The 27,802-nt window shown below is 34.9% G+C and overlaps 3 protein-coding genes across 3 annotated transcripts; 2 read left to right on the top strand and 1 right to left on the bottom strand.

Annotated features, from left to right (window-relative positions):
- Positions 1-2,964: 2,964 nt before the first annotated feature.
- On the top strand, positions 2,965-4,906 carry LOC109153528 (probable protein phosphatase 2C 35). The gene is made up of 2 exons (XM_019301386.1): positions 2,965-3,939; positions 4,579-4,906. Exons 1-2 carry the CDS (start codon positions 3,019-3,021, stop codon positions 4,714-4,716), a joined length of 1,059 nt encoding a protein of 352 aa, XP_019156931.1. The 5' UTR covers positions 2,965-3,018; the 3' UTR covers positions 4,717-4,906.
- Positions 4,907-5,138: 232 nt separating this feature from the next.
- On the bottom strand, positions 5,139-15,784 carry LOC109153527 (SAC3 family protein B). Its single transcript, XM_019301385.1, has 16 exons — positions 15,473-15,784; positions 14,722-14,817; positions 13,965-14,198; positions 13,298-13,480; positions 12,627-12,866; positions 12,296-12,520; positions 11,953-12,206; positions 11,545-11,645; positions 11,205-11,420; positions 9,665-9,892; positions 9,496-9,587; positions 9,306-9,399; positions 8,904-8,996; positions 8,066-8,826; positions 7,868-7,982; positions 5,139-7,113 (listed from the first exon to the last, which is right to left on the bottom strand). The coding sequence occupies exons 1-16, from the start codon at positions 15,580-15,582 to the stop codon at positions 5,317-5,319; spliced, it is 4,839 nt and encodes a 1,612-aa protein (XP_019156930.1). The 5' UTR covers positions 15,583-15,784; the 3' UTR covers positions 5,139-5,316.
- A 376-nt stretch (positions 15,785-16,160) lies between these two features.
- Positions 16,161-18,339, top strand: LOC109153529. The gene is made up of 2 exons (XM_019301387.1): positions 16,161-16,262; positions 17,983-18,339. Exons 1-2 carry the CDS (start codon positions 16,163-16,165, stop codon positions 18,258-18,260), a joined length of 378 nt encoding a protein of 125 aa, XP_019156932.1. The 5' UTR covers positions 16,161-16,162; the 3' UTR covers positions 18,261-18,339.
- The last annotated feature ends 9,463 nt before the right edge of the window (positions 18,340-27,802 follow it).

Raw genomic sequence — 27,802 nt, 5'->3', positions numbered from 1 at the left:
CACCCATCGGCCGGAAAACCAAGGTCCAAGGTCATCAGAGATGCTATTGTTCATCGCTGTTCAGTCTTTGTCGGATCCACTTGATGTTACTGCGGGTAAGGCTTGAATTTTGGTATTAGTACCGGTGCCCGGATACCCTCCATCTCGGCTCTACACTACCCGGAGGAGTGTTAGCATTTCAGCAGACTGAGTTTGTAATTGTAGGCAGTCATCGCCGCTGATCTGTAATGTTTCGGCTTGCACGCCGCGATTCTGATCCCAAACGCCACTGGTCTCGATTCGATCAAGAACCGAGGTAATTGCCCTGCAGCGCTCCCATTAGTGTATATAATATTTATGTGTGTCTATATTAGATGTATACGAAGAGTATATTTCTTCTTCTCTGTATATGCGTCTCTACGATTGCGGTGGTGAATTTTTGTAAGTTCTGAAAGATTGGGAAACACTTCAGATGATTGATTCATTGTTCTGATGGAATGTCGCGATCTGTTGTTGCATTAGTTGCGAACATATGGCTTCCAAGTGTTTGCCGATGAATATTCTGGATTGGGAATGCAGGATGTTGAAGTTCTTTTGTATTTTGCTGATTAACTAGGTTCTACAAGCCCTGATGTGCCTGAGAACCGTGAATAGATCCTTGTCCTTGGTCTATTGAGATCTCCTTAATCTTGATTTTATTGAATTCTTGTAAAAATGTTCTATTTATTGCTTAAGAAACCTTTAAAAAGTTTCCATTTTATCAATTCAAGGTTACATGATAAAGCTTGCAGCAGTATAGCTCAGAGCCGTAGATGTTAGAATTTATCTGAACAGAATGAGGGGACTCTGGAGAGTGGGGTACCATGAATTGATTAGTTTGTGTATATGAGTATTTGAAAGCTAAAACTAGTTAAGTACCTCGCCTTTGCAAGCTGCATCTAGTTGGATGTGAATATTTTCTTCACCATTCTTCATTGTTGTTGCTACGTTTGGTAGGTTTGTCACTTTTGGGGTGAGCTGATATTACTTGATCGGCATTATCCCTTGCTTTGAGATGAAGTGGCTTCCATTCGAACAACAGCATCTTCGATGGCCTTGGACCTTGGTTTTCCGGCGGTGGGGGACTGGCGTAAGTAAAGAAGCAGAGCAGATGATGAAGAAGGAGGTATGATGAAAAGACATAAATACCCCTTCTCAAACGAAGTATCTAACGGCAAGAGTGACGGGGGACCAAAATTGTCCTCGTCACAATAAGAGTGTCCACAAATTGTCTGATTTTTTAAAAGATGACCAAAATTGTCCGTGCCACTATAAGTCTAGGACCAAAAATGTCTTTTACTCTATATCAATATATATATATATATATATATATATATATATATATATATATATATATATATATATATATATATATATATATATATATATATATATGGGCACGCTTTCATGCAAATGGACGTCCAAGAGAGAAATAAGAATCATTCAGCGCTATACATGTGTCCATCAACGAATCAGATGTAATTTTTTAACCCTTCTCCGCATTAGTTTGAGATTTTTTTTCTCAATTTTTTGTGGACCCATCATTTTACTATCATATATTTTAATTAATTATTTATTTATTATCATTCTAAAAATTATAATTAAAAAATTAATCAAATATTATTGATAATTATAAATTTAATAATAATATTATTGATGATTATGTAAATTTAATTTAATTGATAATTATGAATTTAATAAACAAAAATAAATTTAATAACCGTGTATGTTTAATTAAAATTAAAAAATAAAATAAACAACAAAAATTAGCCTTTGCATTTTCCATGCAACGATCAGTGTTTAGAAATAAAAAAATAAAACAGAGACTGAAGATTTCATTTTAGAGGGCAACCACTCTGAAATGCCCCACGCGCTCATTGGTTGGTTAGTAAGACTCAGTTGCCTCTCATTGCTGTCTTTAAAAAAAAAAATCTAATAAAAACTTTAAATTTACAAGGTGACCCAAGCTCCAAAAATCATTGTTCGACATTAATTTAAAACATCATCTTAAAATTTTTGTTATTCTAAAAACCATGCAAGGTCCTTATTGGGGATAAGATGTGAGCACATCCCAGATAATAAATGGTATTAAATTACAGTACATCAAAGATCAGATATTCAGATCAATGATTCAATATTTTCAATTTTAAATAAAAGTATTAAATTGAATAAAGTAATATGCATTGACACATGGTAATACATAACGTACAAAAGACTTTTTTTTTTTTACTAAAAAATTAAAAGAAAAGACAGAATTTAAACAAATAAATAAATCATTCTCCGTTGTCCTTGAGTCCCTGCTCCCAACGGCGTTGCTCTTTTCAGCCTTTCTTGGAAGTTGCGAAAACAGGGAGCCCTCAGCCATGCACACATGCTTCCTTCCAAACACATAAATCCAAAAACCCAACCCTACTAAATGTAAATCATACTCCTTCTGTTTTTTCCCATCCCCCCTACCTTTCTAAGGAATTTTCCTGGATATTTTCTGTTTTCAATCTTTTTTTCGAAAAAATCTTCATTTCAATCTTCCAACAACACTGTCTTTGTGCTTTTAATGAATGCCCCTTTTTTCAAATTTTCCACAACTGTCTCTGTGCTTTTAATGCTCCTTTTCCGGGCAAGAAAGTACACTTTCTTTCTATAGACCAAGACCCCACCGTCTTCTTCAACCCAAACATATCACATCCATTTTCTTAAACCAACGATCACGTTCTGAAATTCTTTTGCATCTTCCTGTTGATTTTTCTTTCAATATTTCCCCTCTTTGATCAGATTTGAAATTCTAATCCTTTGGGAATTTCCTTGATAAACTATAGTTTCTTGGAACGCAATTTGTTTCTGGGGATTGTTCATCCTGAGATGATGGGTATTCTCCAATAATGCAATCTTGGAGATACCCATTTTGTCAAGACTCTTGTGTCTGTTCGGAGTTGAGGTTTTGACGATTGTCTGTTTCTGTTTGGGACTTTCTGCAAACACTTGTTTGGTTTTGTTGAGACAATGGGTTGCATTTGTGGAAAGTGTTGCAGAAGATTCCTATCATCTTCTTCGGATGGGGGTAACCGTAACAAGATAAAATTCGGTGCATTTGCGGGTCGAAAACACTCCATTGCTGAAACTTGGGTGGATGTTGTTGCTGTGCCTTCTCACAACTTGAGGTTAGAGTACTGTGCCCTTACACAACGTGGTTATTACCCTGACACCCCTGAGAAGGAAAATCAAGATAGTTTTTGTATTAGAACAGGGCTTCAGGGCAACCCAAATGTCCATTTCTTTGGTGTGTTTGATGGGCATGGGCAATTTGGTACACAGTGTTCCCTTTTTGTCAAGGATAGACTAGTTGAACTCTTATCAAATGATCCCACACTCTTGGATGACCCTATCAAAGCTTACAACTCTGCATTTTTAACAACCAATGAACAACTTCACACTAGTGATATAGATGACTCCATGAGTGGGACAACAGCTATAACAGCTCTGATTGTTGGGGACACATTGTATGTTGCAAATGTGGGTGATTCTAGGGCAGTGCTAGCTGTTAATGAAGGGAATAATGCAGTTGTTGTCAAAGATTTGTCTTCGGATCAGACGCCTTTTAGGGAAGATGAGCGCGAGCGGGTGAAGCTTTGTGGGGCCAGAGTCTTGAGTGTTGATCAAGTGGAGGGACTAAAGGATCCAGGAATTCAGTCATGGGGTGATGAGGAGACTGAAGGCAATGATCCGCCTAGACTATGGGTTCAAAATGGGATGTATCCCGGGACTGCATTTACGCGGAGTGTAGGTGATCATATAGCAGAGAAAATTGGCGTAGTTGCTATTCCAGAAGTGTCAACGATACAGCTAACGCCAAATTATCCCTTCTTTGTAGTTGCAAGTGATGGGGTCTTTGAATTCCTCTCCAGCCAAAGGGCAGTAGACATGGTATGTAATCCGTTTGATGCGAAATTCTATAGATATAATTCCTTTATGATGAAAATGCTATGCTATTAACAGTTTGATTAATAATATGAATATGGATGTGAAATTCTATAGATATAATCATCATCTTCACATGGTATGGCCACATTGTTTTCAATGCTATAATTTCTTTTCACTGCTTCTTTGAGCAATGCAATAAGGATATCTCTGTCCACATTGTTCCATTTCTTTGCCAACTACCATTATTCATCTCAAAGTGTTTAAAAATCTGTACTTAAATATGTAGTTGTGTATCAAAGTACAGTTTGAAACCTTACCCTACTTATCACTGGAAGGAAATTAAAGTGTCCTTGAATTCTAATGTTTAGTATGCATTGCGTACAGCACCAAATGAAGTCCCTTTTTGTTTTTAAATTTGAGCTCATGCATATAAGAATAACATGGAAGAATGTCTTGGGGAATCTTGGCTGATGCATAATTTGTTGCAAGTGGAACGAAATTTTTTTGGAGGTTGAGTTGACCTCGTGTTATGTTTTCTTCTTCCCTTCAAAAGTTATCATCCTCTACTAGTTATTAGTCTTGCCACTTTACGCTATTGAATGTTCAAATTCATATATCGTTTCCTTTGATTATTGTGTGTAGGCAAGCAGATATGCTGATCCTCGAAGTGCATGTTTTCATATAGCTGGAGAATCGTTCAGGCTGTGGCTAGAGCATGAAAAGCGAACAGACGACATAACAATGATCCTTGTACAAATTAAAGACTTGACCAATTCATAATGCAATTACTCAATTTCTTCTTGTAGCAACTGGCTTGAAGATTTTTGTTTGTTCTATAATATCTAGAAGTGGCAATGCTGTTGGTTGTAGTTATAATTAGATTGGGCTTACACTTGGGTTCCATGGTTCTTGTGTAATTAAGATCTGTCTTTTTCTCATTGGAGTTGGAAGATTTAGGCTTTACTTTTAAGTTGTTTAAAATTGAAACATGTATTGAGCTCTCATCCTGAAGGGTGTGGTTGAGGGGAATGGACTCATTCATCCTTAACCAAAGGTCAAGAGTTTGATCCTTAACTTTGAGTTTCAAAAGACAATCCAGCAATATTGTGTTCAACGGTGGAAACCCTGAGTATACCACTCAATTTCTACTGTTTTTCTGATGAGTAAAAATGGTTACAAATCCAAAGTGCAATATGCACAAATAGACAAATAAAGCAAAGCATGTTACACAAAATTGGAATCAATCTATAACTGTCTACAAAGAACACCATTGTACTAGATCACTACAGGGTACATGAGCTTTTCTTCACCATTTAGGTATAAATATGGTGTTGAAAAATTAGATATGCTACATTGTGAGGAAGTAGAGTTTCAAAGGAATTAAAAATATATGGACAACTTCTTATCTATCATGTTCTGCACAAGATTACACTTCTCTAACAACTCACTTAATTTGTTAGTTCCCTTTGATGCCTTGGGGGCTGGCAGAGGTTCACCTCCCTTATTCTTTACTTCTGTTGTTGCATGATTATAAGATGTCGCAAATGTACCATGCTGATCAACATTCATTTCATCCCGCAATGGCTGAACTCCATTAGAAGCCTTTTCAATGTTACGATCATCTAAAGCCATAGGCCACCGTGTTTCAAAGCCTCGTTGCGTATTTAGGATATGAGATTCAGATGCAGATGCAAAAGGGGTACAACCAACTTCAACCATCTCATCAAGGGAGGGTTGCACCAATACAAAAGGCAATACTGATCCATCTTCAACGTTTAAGTTAGACACAGACACAGCTTGAGGTGAAATGGAGAGCTCCGGTTGCTTCAAGACATAAACTGATGAAAATCCTCCATGAGCTAAATTCATTAGCTGCCAATTGAATGCCCGTCTGAAAACCATGACCCAGTTTGGCATGAGATAAAAGTTACGGTTATGGAGTTGAAGCCGAGTGTACTTCTGTAGCATAATGTTCACCTCTTTTGCAGCTATTGACTGTCCCATCAGCTTACTAGTCTCAGCGAAATACTTGAACAAGCAATTCTCAAGTTGTGACATTTGGTACTCAATCTCACTATTCTTATCACTGCCTTTGTATAGCCAACTTACATCCTCCTCAAAAGCTGGAAGTTTGCACCCAGCTATTGCATGCACAAGTGGTTCAATCCTTGCAGCAGAGCTCCATCCTATGCTTGGTAAGTACTGCAAAAAATAACTGTTCTCACTGCCACATTGCTCCAGCAATGCAATTTCAGCGCAGGGCCAACAAGTAGGCGTTGCTTGAGCAGCAGCAGCTACTTCTCTTGCTGATTGATCCAAGGCCTCATTAAAAGCTGAAATCAAGTCATTTGGATTTGTGTTTTGAGCATTAATCTTATCAAGAGCCTCCAATAAGGGATTTAAGTGGTACAGAACCAGTTCACGGGTTTTTACATGGTGAAGTACTGGTTGTGGGGGTGATTCATCTGCTAGCCACTCTAGCCCTTGTCTCAATTGCTCATCACTAAAAAATCCACTCAACTGTTCCGTAGGGTCGTCTTTAAGGAAAACAATGCAAAATGCATTAATCTGTGACTTATCAATGTCATGGAGCCCCAATTTTTCAGTTATGGTCGAGGGATCTAGAAAATTCTTGCATGAACTACTTAATATCAAAAGAGGCAGACAGGAACCAGAAGGCAGAGCCATCAGAAGTTCATAAAGTCTTTTCTTTTGGATCTCCCATGGGCACTCTGACACCAGGAAGACAATAGCACTTGCACCTGCCACAGTCTCACTTAGATTATCAAATTCAGTTTTCTTGATAACTGAGAAACAACTTGTCAGCTCCCCCCCAGATACATTATGAATGCACTTCTTCCATATTGACAGTCTAGGTGATGATAAAACCAGCTCGTCATCAATGCCATCATTAGCAGGGATAAGCTTGGAAAGAAGCCATGATCCAGCAGCCAACTTGTCAACTTCATTTCTTTGGATTGGTTTATTTAAATATTGCATGTCATCATGAGAACATAAAATGACTTTCCAGCAGAGGCAGTTAGCAGCATTGTTCTTTCCAGAAAGTTTAGAGACAACAACATCTGATACATTCAGCCTTGACCATGACTTTTGTTGAATTTCATATCTCTTCATCATCACACCATCAATGTTGAAATCACCAAGCAAATTTGGCTGCTGAAGAACAGGAGAAATTTGGATGAGAATCAAAGGAATGTTAGAGAAAGATAACATGGTATATTGGCATGTATTGAAATTTGAAAATGAGATGAGATGCAGTAAGGAAATACATTTTTACTGCTAATAGGCAGGGTTAGAGAGGAAAATACCAAAAATAAGAAAAGGAGCTGGATCACTTGAAACAGAAAACTACAGATATAAATATTATTTTATGTTTCCGAAAGCTGCCTTGACTTGTGTGTGTGATCAGAAAGAGCCAAGTTGAGGTTCTCTCCAGCAACTCCAAGCAAAGGAATTGAATATAAATTTATAGGAGCCATCTTCTAAGGCTTCTGATTTCAAGACCGGACATCCTTCGGTACTTGAGAGCTAGATAATTTGAGGCAGTGACCTTTCATTTTGTTCTAGAAAGGATAATTTCACATGGACAGTTGGACATCCTTTGGTACTTGAGAGTAATGTTTGGACCCTCTCCCTGCCTATACTGGTCTGCCTACTAACACTAAGTTATATTTTTACATATTTTCCCTTCAAAGAATATAATACTACTTGATAATACAAAAACAAAACAAATTTGGAAATTGGAAATGCAAAGGGTAGAATAAGTAATTAAGTTTATTTTTATTAAAAAAATCCTATGGAATGGAGTGAAATAAAAATGAAAGGTTAGGCCGTTAGGGGATTCAGGTATCTGATAGTTTTAAGCACCTCTTCTTTGAGAAGAACTGTTACAAAGCAAAACAGAACTTACAGTTTTGTAGTGCCAAATTGGTGGGCCCAATGACAGTGAGCTTAATGCAGCTTTTGCTGCTAGCTTTTTCTGCTCTCGCAATTCCCTTTTCTTTGAAGAGTGCCGTCTCCATATTCTGTAGAATGACAATGTGTTAGACTGTTAGTCAGAGGGCAGCAGCACCACAAGCCAGATATAAATCGGTTAAGCAAGCTACACCTTATAATCAGTTTAAGTTTAGCCTCTGCAACTTCTTCATCATAATAACCTGCTTCTGCTACATCAGTTTCAACCTGTTGACAAGAAATCAATTGTTCTTCATCTTCCATGACTTCAACAGGCAAATGTTGTGGAACTGAAGATTTCTCAACAAAGTCAGTATGCACAACTGGCAGTCTCTCTTGTTCCACTCTTGATGCTGTATGTTGGAAAGGTGTTTCTGTAGCTTCAATTTGCTCAACTTTATCAAGAGAGCTTCCAAAAACAGTAGCATACTTTAGTTTTCCCGAATTTCTAAATATGTCCTTTGGAGATTCTGGAGGACCATGCGCAGCTGATACCTTAGGACTTGTAGGAATCACCACAGTTTCGTCTTGACCCTTTTTATGTATAGGCATTTTAAATATTGGCATAATCTTCACCTTATCTTTTGGAGATGACATTGTTTCATAATCAGGCATGTCCTCATCAATGGCCCGGTTAAAACTATCAGACTCAAGAAACTGAACAGAAGCAGGGTTCTCCTCAACTTTATCTAACTGAGGCTCTATCTCTTTTATGGAAGAAATTGTTTCTGCCAGATGTGTACAAAAGACATCTTCAACTATTGCTCTTGACTTTTTACCATAAACAAGTCTTGAACACCTGACCAGATAGTCATTATCAACATTCAGAAATGATCCCTCCTTCACCATATATGGTTCTTTAAATTCCTTTACGGTGAGCCCATGATAGACAAGAAGGCTTTCTATATCCTCTTCCTGATTAGAATATGGAAAAGCAGAAAATTAGAACGATGATTCAACTACAAAAGATATATGAAATCCAAACAAAGTACCTCCATCCCAAGCCATTTGGCAACTTGGCTAACAGGGATTCCTTGGTTATTCTGTAAACCACAGTGCAACGAAGCAAGGGCCTGGGTTCTTAACTGTGTACAGCATCAGAAAAACACAAATCAAGTTAATGCATGTATATAGGCATCTTAAGAAATAACAAGCGGTTAAGCACATCCAATGTCCCATAGGCCCTAGGCAAGTCATGTTTCAACACTAAAGGGGCTTCAACAAAATCACATACTGCAGTACAACTGTCAGCTGGGTGCCACTGTCACTTTCAAGGACTACTTTCCAACCAACAGGAAAAGGTGTGTGTGAGTGTGTAGTTCATGTCATGACTGACAATATCGTAAACAGCAATTGCCCAGGACAGTGAATTAATGCAGATAAATTTTCAATACCTTTGCAAAGTGAGCATGCATCAAGCATGCTTGAAGGTAGCTAGCTTTTCTCGCAAGACGAAAGAAGGCAATAAAATTACCAGTTCTGCAGGCTCTGCAACAATAAAACAAAAGATAACAATAAAATGACTTAATATTTAAAGTTATACGAAGTATCATTTATCTTGGCAGAATCCAATAATGGAATTACCTGGCTACATCACGAGCAAATACAATTTCCGGAGTTTGCCGCATATCTGGTGTCATCTTGGCCAAATCAAGTGACAGTTCTGCGGGCTCAACCTAAAACAATATTTTTATATTCACAGATGATACTGGAGATGCAATCTTAATAATCATGTTTGATTTTAAAGTCTCACTTTGTATCCTGGATGTTTGTCAAGCTTCAAAAGTGCGTAGTAGCCTCTGAATTCTCTCTCTGTTGGCACATCTATTCCTTTTTTCCGGTGATCATCATATAACTGAAATAACTCAACTGATGTTTTGTTCATTTGTTCAATGTTCAGGTGTGCATCAAATCCTTCTGAAAACCCTTCTCCTTTTGTATACTCACATAACTCATGCATAGCAATTATGTGGAGTCGTATCTGACAAAGAGAATTATTAAGACAGGTAAGACCAATGAAAAAAATTGTGATTGCTTATTTGCTCCACTAGGTAAAGTTTTGTACTTTTGTTTCTATTTTTTATTTCTTGCTCTTTTTGCTTTTAGATTTTAGATTCTGTGAAACAAAAAGAAAAAAACTGTTCGATAATATTAATTTTTTATTACTAAATCCAAACAAAATAGTTATTTTACCGTTATTTTTGTTTTACAACATAATGCTATCAATCAGTGCAACTCCTCATTCCTACCCACCCTTTACTACAACACTCTCAAACTACCTCCAGCTCCCAACTACCCTACCTCACACCAAGCTTGACTAACCACACCCCCACCTACCCAAGCTCCCAAGCAGTGCCCAGCCCACCCCCTTCTTCAATCCCCACCCACCCTTTCATCTTCACTAACTCACCATTACTATACAGATACAGGGAAAATACGAAACCAAACATGTTTACATTTTAGTTTATTCTTCAACAAAACACAAGTCTGCTTTTGAAAGGAAAAACACATCTATGTTTTCAAAACCAAAAACACAAATAGAAAAAGGCTATCAAACAATTGCTCTAGTAAATACTGCTCCCCATTTCATTTCAAGAGATTGCTGACTTCAACTTATTTGAAAAGACATGAGATTTAGCCATTTAGATTTACTCCTTTCCAGGATTTTGGTCCCAATAAACACCACAATATTTCAAAAGAAAGAGAGCATAAGAGAATGATTAACAGTAAATTATATTCATAAAATCCTATCCTATGCATGTCTAGTATGTGAGACAGAACATATTCTCTTTTCAACCTACGAATCTAAGGGTGTCTCAAACTATCTCGATCTGGTTATGCAATTTTACATTACTTTAGTTCTTTACTATATATTTCTAGCCCCAAACTCAAGTTAATTTTTCAGCTTATTTCACCTCATCTCAGCATCAATGCATCATCTCTGTTGGAACAAACAAACAAAATAAAAGCTGGTTTTAGCTCCAAACCTTTCTTGAATTCTTGATAACTCAATTTTAGTTGCCAATAACCACTAGACAAGTTTTCTGATCAGTATAGGATATATGTCCACTCTGGCCCAATCATGAACATTCAACAGAAGAGAAATAAATAATCAAGCAGAAAAATCCTCTAGGATGGCAAATTGATATTATATGCTTTTGTCCCAATTATCCAACCACATTCTTAGGCAAGATATTTTACATAGCCAGTTCACTTTTTCTAATTAGAAGAAGCCACTTCACAAGTTTAGAGTTATATTTCCAAACCATTTGAATTAAGCATAATGAACAAACCATTTGTTCCAGCATAGTGATAGCTTCAAGGTTGAAAATATGTTGCATTCTCAGATCCATACGGACAGCACGCATCCTGTCCCATAAGAAGTTGTACAAACCAAGAAACTTATCATCATAGGGCTGATTCAGCAAATTTAGTAGATAATCCATTGTCTGCTGCAGGATTGGCATTGGACGGATGAGTTCAGCATCTCTCTCTGCTGTCCTAGTGTACTGAAAAATGATTTAAGAACGTCAATTATGCTTTGCTGATGAAAACCAAGTATCTTAATTTGCAGTTTTACACTTAATGGTTTTCCTTCAGTAGGAATTCAACTTTGAGATCCAGGAATAATACCTTCTTAACAGCAAGAGATTTACTTGTCTGGTTTCGTTCTCCATCTAAGCGCTCATATCGGTCAAGATCTCCTTTTCTTTCTCGTTCTGCTCTCTCAGATTCTAAAGTGCAAAAGCACAAATAGGTTGGTAATTAATTTTCAATGTTTTGATAGATAATAAAACAAAACTCTTTAGACTGACAAAAAACCCACATGCCACAAAAACAAAGGCCAACAAACTAAGTTGGAGATCAACCAATGCATAAGTGGGAACTGAATCCAAGATTTCCAGGTCAGGGGGACTTAGCTTAAAAAATATGGCAAAAGCTTATTGGAATGAAGTATATACCAACTAGCAACCTCATTGTATGTTCCAAGCCATCAATTTCGTAAGTTGAAAAGCATGATGAAATGTAAAAAACCATTACCTGGACACATGTCCAGACAAGATCCTATTATGATACCAGATGACTCAGGGCCCTCGTAATCAGATATCATATTGCCATTAGAGAAATCCCCTGTAGTACTAGCACTGGATTCCCCTATAATTTTTTGTCTCTCAACCACCAATTGTTGTCTCTTAGCAACAACTTTCTGGTCTTGAGGACCAGGATCATTTTGTACCGGTTGATGTAGGTCATTCTTAAAGCGGGCCAAACGCTTAGCTTTGGCCAGAGATTCCCTAAAATCAATGAGACAGAAAAGATCAGAAACACAAAACTAATGAAATACAATTTAAAGGCAACTATATTATTTTGTATGATAGCCTACCGTTCACTGTCATCTTGGACAGTGGAGGATTCATCTTCAAGGACATGATCTGATGTGCGTACAAATGGTAACTTGGTCCTTTTGGCAACAGGAAGGCTCATGGGTTTCATCAAGCCAATATCAGCACTATTATGATGCCCAGATGTAAGAGACTGTTGATGAGTTTGAGAACCAGGAGCACTAGAAGAAAAATTTTGCCTCAGTTTGGGAGGAGAGCTGGAAGGCCTAACATACAATTTGAAAAAATGGAGAAGAATCCATCAAAATGACATTTTCTATATCAACCAAAAAAGATACTACAATGTCACAACTGCCAGTAACTGTACTCTACCGTTTGGAATTGTGTACACCATAGAGAGAATTTTGTAAGGAATCTCCATTAGAGGGCAAAATAGGTGGTGATCTGCTTCTCTTTGAGACTTGATCAGTAGGCTTGGTTGGCATATTTTTTGCAGAATCATAAGTATCTAAATAAGTAGACACAGTAGGAATTTTTTGTTGAGCCAATGGGATTGCAAAATTTCGAGGTGACTGTGATTGGTTACCCTTCAGAGGAGATGACAGAGAATGTCTGCATGAAAAATACAAGCCAAACTTAAGATAAAAAGTTACAACTTAAAGACCAATCCTAGTTCCAACTGTTAACCAAAAAGAAATATCGATAGGAAATTAGGAATTACAAGAGAAATCATTTTTGGATATATTCCATTGAGGAAAGAAAGTAAATTGTATAAATTATTTTGGTACATTTGAGGGGGCTGGGGATCAAACTTGTGACCTCCTAATTTAAAGACACAGGTTGGCACCATGACAAGTTCTTGGGCTAGACCAGTAAAGCTGAGTTTCTGAAAGAATTTATTTACTTTGTTATCTTTTCTATTTCATGCTTCTATTAATTTCATTTCCACTTTGGAGGAGATAAAGGATATCATGTTCTTTGCCTATTAAACCTGCAAATCTTCAGACATACACAAACACACAGATTAATTGAACTTAACTCACCGTTGAACTTCACCAAAAGGAGGAGTTTGGTTACCAATGGGAGGACTGTTCCGGAAACCTAAAGGAGGGGATTGTGGTCGCTGAGTAACCAAGTAGCCCAGATTATTTTGAAAAGTTGAAGGAGGTGGTTGCATTTGTTGTGCAGTCAAGTGGCCTGGATCATTGAAGATCAACTCTGAATGGCTACCATTGAAATGTGAAGAGTCAGAGATTCAGTCAGAAACTGTAAACAGACAGAAAGCAATTTATCTGCTTTTATGGAGCAACATGCAAAATACAAATTGCATAAGAACATCATTATTAAGAGAAAATGAACAACAAAACAGCATGAAGTGTGGGGACATTAATCTCCAAAAAAGAAGGTGCGTGTACACCAAATCTGCTTCCAATTTTTCACCATCTATTTTTATCCTAACCCATGCCAAAAACATACCCTGCCAAGACATGTACTTCAAATGAATTCTTTGAATGCCAAAATTCAGGTAACACTTGACGGTAAAAAGAAGTTATTCCCTTAAAAATGCTTCCATTTTATTCAACTACTCACATCATTCCTGGGGATACATGCACAGGAAATACTATAGCCCAACTCTTTATTAGCACCAAGAATGAAATACTGTTACTCACAAATAATAGCAGAAAATTCACAAAGATATAAATACTTTACCTCCCTCTGGTCATTCTGGAGTTCCTTAAAATCCTTTCATCTACTGGCAATGAGGGAGGTGATCTGATTCTTTTCAGATCTTGAACTTGGGATGCTGTGTGTGATACACCAATTCCAGAACTATTTGAAGTGATGGGTGGCAAGTGTGGAGAAGATCCTTCATCAGTTGGTGCATCAAGGTCCTTGTAAACAGACTTTTGTCCATAAGTCCAGTTAGGTCGAGACTCACTGTTTCTGAACAAGAAAAACAGGTTTTCAAAAATATTGTGCAATGTGCAACTTATTACTCTAAGAAGACATGCAAGTACTGCTTTCAGACCTGATTCCTTTTGGATTTCATAACATGTAATGAAATACATAATAGGTTTGAAATACTAATCCAGGTTCCTTACAGCAGGTAAAGCAACCTCTTTGGTATAATGCCATGGTTATTATTCAAAATAAAAATTTCAACTAAGTAGAAATGACAGGTAGTGCCGTAGTGGTGCTTAGAAGCAACAAAATGTTATCAACCAAATATTCAAATGGGCCATACAAAACCTCATGCCATGACTTCCATTGGTATATCACTGTATTGGATCACTGGTCTTAAGAGTATAAATCCATAACATCTCTTATCAATTGGTATATCACTGCCACAGAATGATTAACCTCTTTACCCAAAATCCTTCCAGTGTATTTTCAGCACCATGATTTATAGATCCACAAAGAGACCTTTTCAAAAATTGCAAAGAAAAAAACTTGCATGGATTATTACCTTACTCCCGCAGAAGGGTGGGATGGAACTGTGATGGCATGATTTCTATCAAAAGCTAAAGGTAGTGAATGCAACCTCTCCGCTGCTTGAAGTTCCCTGTAATGAAATGCATGTTAAGGAACTTATTTGTGCCACACAGATAAGGAACCATAGGAGCATGACATCGGTTTTGAACTTTTGACAGTGGCAAAGCAGATATTGCAAATAACACAATATTACATTTGAAGTCCAAAAGTTGGTATGAGATCTATACTTCTCAAATCTGTATAATCATTCCATTGATACACAACTCATATTCAGATCCTAATTCCTCAATTTGAAAGTGAAAGTTAAAATTAATGAGAAACCCCTTATATGCAAACATATAGTATAGCACAAAAAATACACATAAATGAAATTAATTAAAGCCCATCAGCTCTAATAAAAGATCACACTGACACAAAAATAAGCCACCAATGCATTTCTAAAATTTCTACCCAATATCAGTCCCAGTCTAGTAATTACTGCGAAATTATCAGTCTCAAATACTTATACCAGCAGACTCCCACAAAGAGCAAAGACAGCACATAAGCATCACCCTCCCCAGATTTTTACAGCTCATAAGCACAACAAAAATGAATTCCTGATTAATGTGAATCGCCCAGTTCTTCAATTCCCTCAAAATTCAAAGTTCATATGCATTTATGCAGGTGCTGCGTATAAAAAAGTAACAGACAAAGCATAAAACAAAATGCAAAATATATACACATACTCGAAAGATGCAGGTGGTGGGGACGAGGTCCGAGGGAAGTTCCCGAAAAGGGTTTGAGCTCTCGGAGGCTCAGTTGGGCCTGAGTTCTTCCCGAATCCCTTGAATGACATTCTTGATTTCCCTTTCCAATCAAACACCAAGCTTATAAACAATAGTACTTGCGTATGGTCTCTCTCTCTCTCTCTCTCAAAAGATGCGCGTATATGTATATAGATAAACACTCACGGAGAGTGGTGGAATTTGGTTATGGGGGTTTCGGAAATTTTGAAGTTCTTGGCCAGATTGAATATTGAAGTTGATGAATTTCATATTTACTCATTAATTTGTTTTTTCAAGTAACCAGAAAACGTGTTTATAAAAATAAAAAAATAAAAAAAAAAAAAGGAATGGGCCCGTTTAGGGCCGTTTGGTTCCACGTTGGACCATTCCAACAAAGATCAATTCTTGGCAATTTATACCATACACCCCGGTGTATAGAGCTATGTACGCCCAGCATCAAAACGACGTCGTATGAAATTGTTATGTAACAGATTTTTTTTATTAATCTGTTAACGCCGTCAAACGGTAAGAAGAGGGAAGTGAGAGAGCGGCTCTAAAGACATGATGTCGTCGCGCCGATCATGCATATTGGATTAGAGAACACGAGAGCTACCTGATTGTTCGATTTGCGTCGTATTCTGCAATTGTTGGATGGAAGCCATGTCTGATTCGATTGCACAGCAGGATGTGGCGGAGACAGAGCATACAACTGATCCTGTTGGAGTGGTAGATACAGAGGATGCTAATCCAGGTATTTGATTTTTAAGATTTTATTTTGTATTTGTGTTTGATGTATGATGAATATATTGAACTCGGTGTTGAATTATATAAGAATTGATATAGAATTTCTGTTTGATTGTGGTTGTTTTGGATGTTAGTATGGTTTGATTTGAAGTTGTTGTTTCAGTGAGCTTGTACGTGTATTATATGGTTTGATTTGTTTGGTTTTATGATTATGTGATTGTGCCATATGTGTATGTGTATTGTAGTTATGGATTATGTACATTAACAGTATGCGATATAGGTTTTATGTATTTTAATGATTATGTGTATTGTGCCATATGTTTATATGTATTGTAGATATGGATTATGTACATTAACAGTATGGGTAGTTAAAATGTATGTTATTTGCAGCTGATCAGGATTTGGTAGGGATGTCAGTGTGTTTGGTTGATGAAGCATATGACATGTATAATGATTATGCCTTTAGAGTAGGTTTTAGCGTGAGGAGGGGTAAGCAAAGATATAGTTCTGCTACAAAAACAATGAAAACGAAGATGTTCCATTGTTCGAATGATGGTTTTAAAAGGAGTACAGGAAAAGGGTGTTATTCTAAAATTGATGGTCGTACAGGTTGTGGTGCATTTGTCCAATTCGATTTACATGAGAATGGGATGTGGATTGTTTCGAAGCATGAGAAGTTGCATAATCATGAATTGGTTCCACCAAGCAAGAGTTACCTTCTAAGGTCACATAGGATGGTGTCTAGGAATCATATATCATATCTTACTGATTTGAAGAGCAGTGGTGTGTTTGTTGCAGATGGTGTAAGATTCCTTAAAACACAATCAGGGGGATCACCACTTGTTGGGTTTACAAGTAGGGATGCATATAATTCTCTATGTAACGATGCATTGAACATATTGGATGGTACCGATTCAAACACATTGATTGAAATATTCAAACGGAGGCAGTCAAGTGAAAGGGATTTTTACTTTGATTTTGAGGTGGATTTGGAGTCAAGGTTGTGTAGTTTTTTTTTTGGAGGGATGGATGGATGAGGAGAGACTATGATTTGTTCGGGGATTTGCTAGTTCACGATACAACATATCGTACTAACAAATATGACATGATTTGTGAACCTTTTGTTGGCATGAATAACCATTGCATGAATGTTATGTTTGGATGCGGTTTTTTGATGAATGAGAAGATTGAGTCATTTGTATGGTTGTTTAAGACATTTTTGAGATCTATGGATTACAAAAGTCCACAAAGCATAATGACTAATCAATGTGCTGCTATGGCTGCTGTAATTGTTCAAGTTTTTCCAAGTTCACGACATCGGCTATGTATATGGCATATTGGCGAGAACTCAAATAAACACATTAAAGGGTTAAGAAATCAAAAAGATTTCCTAGATATATTCAATTGCTTGTTGAAGTATACGGATACAGAGGCGGAGTTTGAATTTTATTGGACGAGGTACGTGTCTGATGTATGCTTCGTTATTTTGTTTTTTTTTTTTTTTGTTTGTTTTTATTATTAGTTTACACATGGATTATCATTGAATGAATAGTTGTAGATTATATTATACAGAATACAGAATTATTTTTCTGGATCAAGTTTATGTGTATCTGTTTGATAGTTTATGTGTATTCATGTATAAGATTATGTACATTAGTCTGTTCTGTATGTTATATACTGACATGCTTGTAGGTTTACTTTAATATATCTATGGCATGTTATTTCAGGATGGTTACAACATATAAATGTCACAATAATCACTGGATTGAAAAGTTGTATGGGTGTAGAGAAAAATGGTGTCCTGCTTTTAATAAAGATTATTTTTCGGGTGGGATTTTATCTTCTCAAAGGAGTGAGACCACCAATCACTCTATTTCTAGAAGGTTGTCCAAGACATCTGGTTTGTGTGATTTTTATAACTCTTTTGTTGGGGTCATATCAGAGTGGAGAAGTAGAGAGAATGGGGAAGATGTTCGGTGTTCACAAGGTGTACCCACAATGGTGATGGATAATGTTAAGATTCTGTTGCATGCTAGGGAAATTTATACAATTGAGATATACTATTTGTTTGAAGAACAATTTTTGAAAGGTGGATCATGCTATCAAGAGCGTGTGATGTTGGAAGATGGTGTATATAAGTATCATGTCTGGAGGCCTGATGTTGATATTATTAGGCATGAAGTGGTGTTTAACAGTAGACAAATGGACATTGGATGTAGTTGCAAGTTGTTTACTGAATTGGGGATTTTGTGTTGTTATTGTTTACGCATTCTAAATGTGCATTGTGTTTCTGAAGTCCCCGAGAAGTATATTTTGAAGAGGTGGACTAAAAAAGTTGTTGAAGTTGATAATGTTGATATAATGTCTAGAGTTGATAGTGGTAATGGTGCATCTTCTGTTTGGTTATTAGAAATCATTAGGAAATTTCAGAGGCTTGCTGTTTATAGTCAAGAAAATATCGAAGGATGGAAGATTTGTGAAGAAGCAATTGCAGATGCAAAGAGAAGACTTGAAGCTGAATGTGGTGGCAGTTTATTTGAAGATTGTGACATAGGATCGACAAGTGGTGTTATAAAGGATCCATCTACTAGGCGGATGAAAGGGTTGCGGAATAGGAGGGTGAGCAGTGTTATTTCAAAGAAATATAACAAAGCAAGGGGACGGAAGCATCTTGCAAATATGGTTGCTTCCAAAATAAAATCTGCTGTTCAGTCTCAAGTTGAGGGTGATATTTTAAATATTGCAGGCGATGGATATCTTGTGCACCCAAGTTCCGGAGGTTCTAGTTTTTGTCACGTTAGCACAATGTCAAGCATGGATGATAATTAAAGCACATGTTAGTGTTAATCATCGTAGTAATATGTATCACGTACAGAACGATGTTAAATCACATAACTCAGCAGTAATAAAATAGACTTTTATTATGATATGTGCTGTTTTAAAAGTTTATGTGTATTAATTATATACTTTATGTGTATTCCTTATATACTTTATGTGTATTACTTCATATGATTATGTACATTTTTATTTGTGTTAATTACTTTTATTTATTTATGTACATTTCTTTTTTAGATTTGCAGTTATCAGTATAGGGAAATGATATGCTTGGTCATATGTGTATTATGTACATGTTTACATTCAGTAGGATGTTTGATTATATATATTAGCAGAAACAAAATATTTGTTAGACTTTTTTTAGTAGTATGTGCACTGTTTGAAAGTTTATGTGTATTCATTATATGGGTTATGTGTATTACTTCATATGATTATGTACAATTTTTGATAGTTCACAGTTTTTGTAGTATATGCATTGATTATGCACAAAACCATATTGGGGAATATGAAAAATATAGAATACAAGTAAACATTAGATTGGATTACCAAAAGGAGCATATACAAATTTTTGATAATTGTTTATCAACTGAAACTTCTAGAAATTGAACCAAAAATACAAGTAACCATGTGTTTGGATTAGCAGAACTGATTTTTACAGATTGTGGTTAGTAGTTTCACTTCTCTTTCTTGTAGTTGTCCCTTGCTGATTGCATGACTGTTTCCATGTATTCGTTTTTCTTCCACATGATGATGTTTGCTACATATTTTGCTCTAAGCGATGTAATGAAAGCAGCCTACCGTAAACAAAAGATACATGTTAAAATTAGAAGAAACAAGAGATAACATGTGTAATGTAGAATAAAGTTGATTATTACTTACATCACTATCACCCCCTACGAAACCTGTTTCCCATTTGTCTACTGCAGTCCCTTTGTAAGTTTCCATGTGGCGCATGCAATACACACCACAATCTGTTGTGTTCTCTTCATCTTGCCATGACATGTGAATGCACTCAGCTTCGATATTCTTCACTTTTCTTGCAAGGGTGTTTTTCTTCGATTGGAGGTATTTGTAGAAAGCTGTTTTCTGCACATTATAGTAATTGTAGTGTTTAATTAATTTAAGTAATGTAAATATTAAACTATAGTGTATAGATATTTAATAGGAGTATTAGTTTATCTTACCAACTTAGCCGGGCAGTTCTCATATCTGTTCGTATTTGGTATTCCCTTGGGCATTAGCTTGTTATCAATGATCTGAAGTTTTGACTTGGGAATGTTAAAGCACATCAAGTAGTAGTGATTGTACCTCAAGATTGTAAAGAAAACCTGAAATGAATAATTAAAAGGTATTTAACAAATTGTGTCAAATACATACATAAATTCAATAATCTTAGAATTCACACACACACACATATATATATATATATATATATATATATATATATATATATATATATATATATATTTTGTTTTACTTACAAGACTTGCATCTGTGATATCAATTGCAGTCCCCCTCAACTGGTAGTCAATATTTGCACAGAAGTCACCTATATCCATATTCCTTGCTTTTATTTCAACATTTTCAAGCGTCATCTGCAAAGAAGAGGTTGTGTGTCATATAGTACATTGTTTTAAAAAATGCGTTAGTTGTAGATGTGTACTTACGTAAGCAGCTTCCGAGAAGAAGATCCTTTTTGGTTGATCAATTGATCTTTTCATATCAAGCACCGTCAATCTGTGTGCCCAGATTTGCAGGATATTTGTAGCTAGTTGTCCATTTGCCAATGTTGCAATGTCCTCCCTCGTTGCAAACAGATCATGGGCAGAAAACAACATTTCACTGGAAACAAACAAAACAAATTGATATTACAAAATAAACATTTCACAATTTAAAGTAATATAATGTCATGAAGTAATACACATAACATATAACCAGGACACCAATGTACATAATATCATGAATGAATACACATAACATATACCATGAATACACATAACATATATCAGGAATACACATAATGTGGTATATCAACTGAGAACACCAATGTACATAATATCATGAATGAATACACACAACATATACCATGAATACACATAACATATATCAGGAATACACATAATGTGGTATATCAATTGAGAACACCAATGTACATAATATTATGAATGAATACACATAACATATATCATGAATACACATAACAAATATCATGAATACACATAATGTGGTATATCAACTGAAAGCATCTGTTATAACAAGTTATAAATGAAATACATACTAATAAGGGTACTCAGTTTCATCTGATGGCAGGAATGCATAGGCGGAAACATTCTTGAGCTTTCAAATTCAATTTGTTCTGGAGTTTTCTGTTCAGTTGCTGGTAGTGATTGGGGTGAACCATCAGCTATGTCATCAATGATATTCTCCAAGAGTGTTGCAATTGGGGTAAGTGCTGCTGCTGCTGTGTTTCCTTTGGTTGTTTGTGGTGGTGGTGTGGTGGGTGATGCTGATAGAGTTGCTGCTCGGGGTTCAGATGTGGGTTCGGGCGGAGGTGGTGTTGTTTCAGGTGGAGTTGCATTTCTTGGGGCCTCTTCGGGAGTAGCGTCATGGCTAGTTGGCGTCAGGAGATTAAAAGTTGGTGCGGGTATGTCAGCAGTTGTCATGTTCTTCAATGTTGCCAGGAATGCCGCTTCAAGTTCAGCAACCGCATCCAAAAAACTGGGTTGGTTGTAGATATCATCATCTCGCAGTAAGTTTTCCGGTGGGGTTGGATTCGGGCTTGGGGTGAGGTTGGCAGTGGCGGATAAGTTGCTGAACACATTTTTTATAATCTCAACAACAGAGGTGTTTGCCCCAACATCTGCCATGACCTCACCGAACTCCATAATGCTCGTGGTCATCTTTTTCAATGCGGTGGTGACCTTTTCAACTTCCTGACCTTGTGGCAGTTCACGGGGTGGTGGCAGTTGAGGAGGTGGTGGCTGATGTGCATCTGGGATATATTCAACGACTTTGCCCTTTCCAATGCCGCCTATGTCTCTTTCAACCTTGACCCTTGCCCTCAAATCACTTGAAGTCCATGAAGTGATGGTGGGAATTCTCTTTTTGACTATTTCTCCTCTAACCTACACTTTGTCTAGGTATGCCAACTTCAAATAGAGAAACAAAAAGAAGAAGATAAACCATTCAAAATCAGTATCAGTTTATGTTTAGGTTGGCAGAGTAGGATACACATAAAGTTATTAAAAGATGTACATAATTATAGTCTACAATGTACATAATGTATATCATGAATACACATAAGGTTATAGGTCAATATACAGAGTGCATACCATCAGGAAAGTTGCAGGACCAGTGAAGGCTGCATCACGTTTGCCCCTCCATGTTGTGGTGGTGTCAACAAGAGATCGTATCGTGTAAGCACACCAGTTGAAGTCTTGGATCTTGCTGACATCTTGCAGTGAATACAGGAGCCTGTAGTTGCAGAACATGTTCTTGAAGCCTCTTATCAATGTGGAAACAACATAGATTATGAAGTCACGTTTGAACATGTCTCCATGATCACGCCTCTCAATAATGCCATTCAGCATCTGGCTTGTAGTTGGTGTGCCTGTCTTCACTCCCCATCGCTGTCTCCAAAGTGCAACCAAGCCAGTGAACTGTGGGTCCTTGCTTGTTATTTCAGCCTCCACAACAGTCTGTTGGCCTCTGTGGATGCCAAGTGTTTTCTGTACATCATCATCTCCTAGAAGGAGCTCCTCCTCTTCCAGATGTATTGAGCATCTACCAACATCAAAGCGCTCAAGAAGGTATCTCAGAAGTTCACAATCACACAAGGACAGTGTTGCATTTAAAAGGGATCCAAATCCCATATCTCGAACAGCTTGGTGCTGTTCTGGGCTCAGACTACTGACGAGTGCACAGAGCTGCTTTGGGGAGGTCCGTACAGATAAATAATCATTGTTTCTTGGTTTTATCCTCTTCTATTTTTCATTACTTCTTATGCTCTTTGGGGCTTTGGCAGGTTCAGCAGCTGCACTAGCATGGGTTTTCTTTTGTTTTTTAGCAGGTTCAGCAGCTGCACTGGCATGGGTTTTCTTTTGTTTTTTGGCAGCGGGCTGTTTGGGGGCATCACCGGCATTTGTACTGGTTTCAACATTTGGTGATTCAGAACATGTTTCAGCACCCTTTGACGAAGCAGCGGTATTTTTCTTTCGTTTACCCTCTCTGGCAATTTGTAGTAGTGTAGGATCAGACGTGGTTGTAGGTGTTGATGTAGGTGCAACATTCCTTTTTCTTGGAGATCTCCGGGGATTAGTGGGTGTAGGGGTTGACATATCTGTAACAACACAATACACATAAATACAAATATAAGGAATACGTAACACTAATATTAATACCAAATAGGCAGTAGATTGGGATTGAGAATTTTACAGGGGTGCAAATATACAATGTACATAATCTAATGAATGAATACACATAATATATAACTAGGATACACATAATGTTGAATATAAGAAAAATGGTTATCTATGATGAGGTATAGGAACTGAGAACATTAATGTACTTAATATTATATCAGAATAAACACAAGTATAAGTAATATGTAACCCTAGTTGACATAATAACAGTTTTAAGTATTAGGTAACACTAATATTAACACCAGACAGACAATATACTGGGATTGAGAAGTTTGCAGGGATGCAAATGTGTAATGTACATAATGCTATGAAGAAATACACATAACATATAACCAGGATACACATAATTTTGGAATAGAAGAATAATGACTATCTATGATGAGGTATATCAACTGAGAACACCAATGTACATAATATAATGAATGAATACACATAACATATACCATGAATACACATAACATATATCAGGAATACACATAATGTGGAGTATAAAAATAGCGGTTATCAATGATAAGGCATAGGACCTGAAAACAGTAATGTACATAATCTTATACCAGAATATACACAAGTCCAAGTAATATGTAACCCTTGGTATCATTGCTGTATTAACACAATGAAGTAATAGCATGAATGTTTGGAATGAGAAGTAATAGTAGTTATGCTTACTTGTATCTTTGCGATGTTGTATGCCCTTTTGCAGAAGAATGTGGTGAAGTTTTTGCGGTTTTTGGCGTAGTTCGCGAAAAAAATGTGATCATTTTTGAATTGCAGGGAGTGGTAATTGAAGGCTTCGTGAAGAAGAAAGGTTTGATATATATATATATATATATATATATATATATATATATATATATATATATATATATATATATATATATATATATATATATATATATATATATATATTTAAATGTGATTGGACGGACGGAGAGGCGCCCGTCCCGTCAAATATCCACTAACGGAGTAATATTAAAACGCCACCGTTTTGCACGTAGGCGCATAGACCTACGTGCAATGTGGTGTATGGTATAACGATTGTCAATTCTTATATTTTAGATTTAGATCAGGGTTTATGTTTATGCATATAGTGGATCGGTGTCTAAATTATGTACTTATAGTTAACACTAGATTTTTACACGTATTGCGCAATTAGATAATGTTCAATATTTTTATTTTTTTTTAAATATGTACTTTAAAGTATATTAAAGAAAGATTATATTAGAATTGTTCATGCATAGATAATTAAATGTTATATTTGTATATTTAAATAAGCAATTCTAAGTTTACAAATGCAAGATAATATAGTCAAGATTGATTATAATTGTCAATAAAATAATTGTATAGGTATAGCTGAAACCAAATACAGGACATAAGGGAGACCAAATAAAAATTAGGGCATAAAATATTAGATATATACAAATATTGAAAAGCTAACTGATGATTGCGAAACAAGGACATTGCGAGATACTTGGACAATAAACCTCAAGTAGTTAATATACTTGGCTTAATTTTATTTTTTTATTTTTTAAAACAATTATTATTATTATTATTATTATATTATTATTATTATTATTATTATTATTATTATTATTATTATTATTATTATTATTATTATTATTATTATTATTATTATTATTATTATTATTATTATTATTATTATGTCATTTTAAATGTTTTCAAATATCTTTTTACCCACCGTTGATATAATTCGCAGGTCAAATTCGCTAATATAATCCGCTAACCGCTAACTGCTGATTGTTAAACAAGGATATTGCGAGGTAATTCTCACTTCAATTTGTTGTGTGATTTGAATACTATCTTTGTCAACAAATCCCTAATGGCCTGTTTGGTTCACGGAATCAATTTGGAGGGAATAGGAATGCTATTCCAGGGGGAATGGAATAAGTAAGGAATAGAATATGAATTATATGATATTATTTGGTTCGCTGAAGGAATAGACTTTAGGAATTGTATTCCAACGTTTGGTTAGTTAAGGAATAGAAAAGGAATATATGTTTAAAAGACATAAATGTCCTTATACAAAATATATTATTATTATTATTATTATTATTATTATTATTATTATTATTATTATTATTATTATTATTATTATTATTATTATTATTATTATTATTATTATTATTATTATTATTATTATTATTATTATTATTATTATTATTATTATTATTATTATTATTATTATTATTATTATTATTATTATTATTATTATTATTATATCCTTAGGTCATTTTACATGTTTTCAAATATCTTTTTACCCACCATTGATATAATTCGCAGGTCAAATTCGCTAATATAATCCGCTAACACTAACCGCTAACTGCTGATTGTTAAACAAGGACATTGCGAGATAATTCTCACTTCAATTTGTTGTGTGATTTGAATACTATCTTTGTCAACAAATCCCTAAAGTAGTTAATATGATTGACTTTATTAATTATATATATTTTTTAATTTTTTCATGGTATTAATAAAATACTTGGTAAATAAATATATAGCATTATTTTGTATTATAACTTTGATATTTAATTAAAAAATAGTGCACAAAAAAGATAATAGACAATGTAGTGAATATAATCAATTGATGAATTTGAATGTACAGAATTTTTACATTGTAGAAATATAAAGACAATATAACTAATAAAATTATTTCTCTTAATCAATTTATTGATAATGAATAATTTTTTTTAATAAAGACATTGTATGGACAATGTAGCGAATATAATCAATTGATGAATTTGAATGTAAAGAATTTTTATATTGGAGAAAAATAAATACAAAATAACTAATGAAATTATTTCTCTTATTTAACTTATCGATAATGAATAATTTTTTTTGAATAAAGACATAGTAGACACATAATTCTAAATTAAAGAAATGCTACTAAATTATTATTTTATTTAATTTAATAAGAGTAAAATAGAGTTCTAATCATGCCAACTTTGATTGGGATGGGGTTCGAACATAAGACATTTCTTATTGAAATCAATGAGTAAGTTAACGGTGAACTAACAGAAATTAACATAAAAGATAATATTTAATGGAAAAGTTAATGGATAATCATATTCATTAAGGATAAATTAGTAAATCTTAAGGAAAAATTAAAATCTAATCAATCTGAGCCATTCATTTTATTAAAAAATTAGTTTTTTACGCACATTGCGCGATTGAGATAATGCCCAATATTTTTTTTTAAATAAGTATTTTAAAGTATATTAGGGCAAGATTATATTGGAATTGTTCATGCATAGACAATTGAATGTTAAATTTGACATAAGGGAGAGAAAATAAAAATTAGGTCATAAAATATTAAATATATACTAATATTTAAGAGCTAACTACGGATTGCCAAACAAGGACATTGCGAGATAGTTTCTCACTTCAATTTGTTGCGTGATTTGAATATCTTTTTGTCAATAAATCTCCCAAGTAGTTAATATGATTGGCTTAGTTTTTTTTTATATTATTTTTTTAAAACTATTATTATTATTATTATTATTATTGTTATTATTATTATTATTATTATTATTATTATTATTATTATTATTATTATTATTATTATTATTATTATTATTATTATTATTATTATTATTATTATTATACCCTTAGGTCATTTTACATGGTAATCTAAACAGTTAATTTTTTCAAATATCTTTTTCCCAACCGTTGATATAATTCGCAGGTCAAATTCGCTAATATAATCCGCTATCTCTAACCGCTAATTGCTGATTGTCAAACAATGACATTGCGAGGTAATTCTCACTTCAATTTGTTGTGTGATTAGAATACTCTCTTTGCCAACAAATCCTTCAAGTAGTTATTATGATTGGCTTTATTTAATTAAAAAATAGTGCACCAAAAAGATAATAGACAATGTAGTGAATATAATCAATTGATGAATTTGAATGTAAAGAATTTTTACATTGGAGAAATATAAAGACAATATAACTAATAAAATTATTCCTCTTAATTAATTTATTGATAATGAATATTTTTTTTTAATAAAGACATTGTAGGGACATTGTAGCAAATATAATCAATTGATGAATTTGAATGTAAAGAACTTTTATATTTGAGAAAAATAAATACAATATAACTAATGAAATTATTTCTCTTATTTAATTTATTGATAATGAATATTTTTTTTTTGAATAAAGACATTGTAGACACATAATTCTAAATTAAAGAAGTGCATATGTATTATTTTTGGTTGTAGCTACTAAATTATTATTTAATTTAATAATAGTAAAATAGAGTACTAATTATGCCAACT

The sequence above is a fragment of the Ipomoea nil genome, unplaced genomic scaffold (genome assembly GCF_001879475.1).
Source record: "Ipomoea nil cultivar Tokyo-kokei standard unplaced genomic scaffold, Asagao_1.1 scaffold2494, whole genome shotgun sequence".
Lineage (NCBI taxonomy): Eukaryota > Viridiplantae > Streptophyta > Magnoliopsida > Solanales > Convolvulaceae > Ipomoea > Ipomoea nil.
The sequence above is the reverse complement of the archived record's forward strand: the minus strand, read 5'-3'. Positions and strand labels throughout refer to the sequence as shown.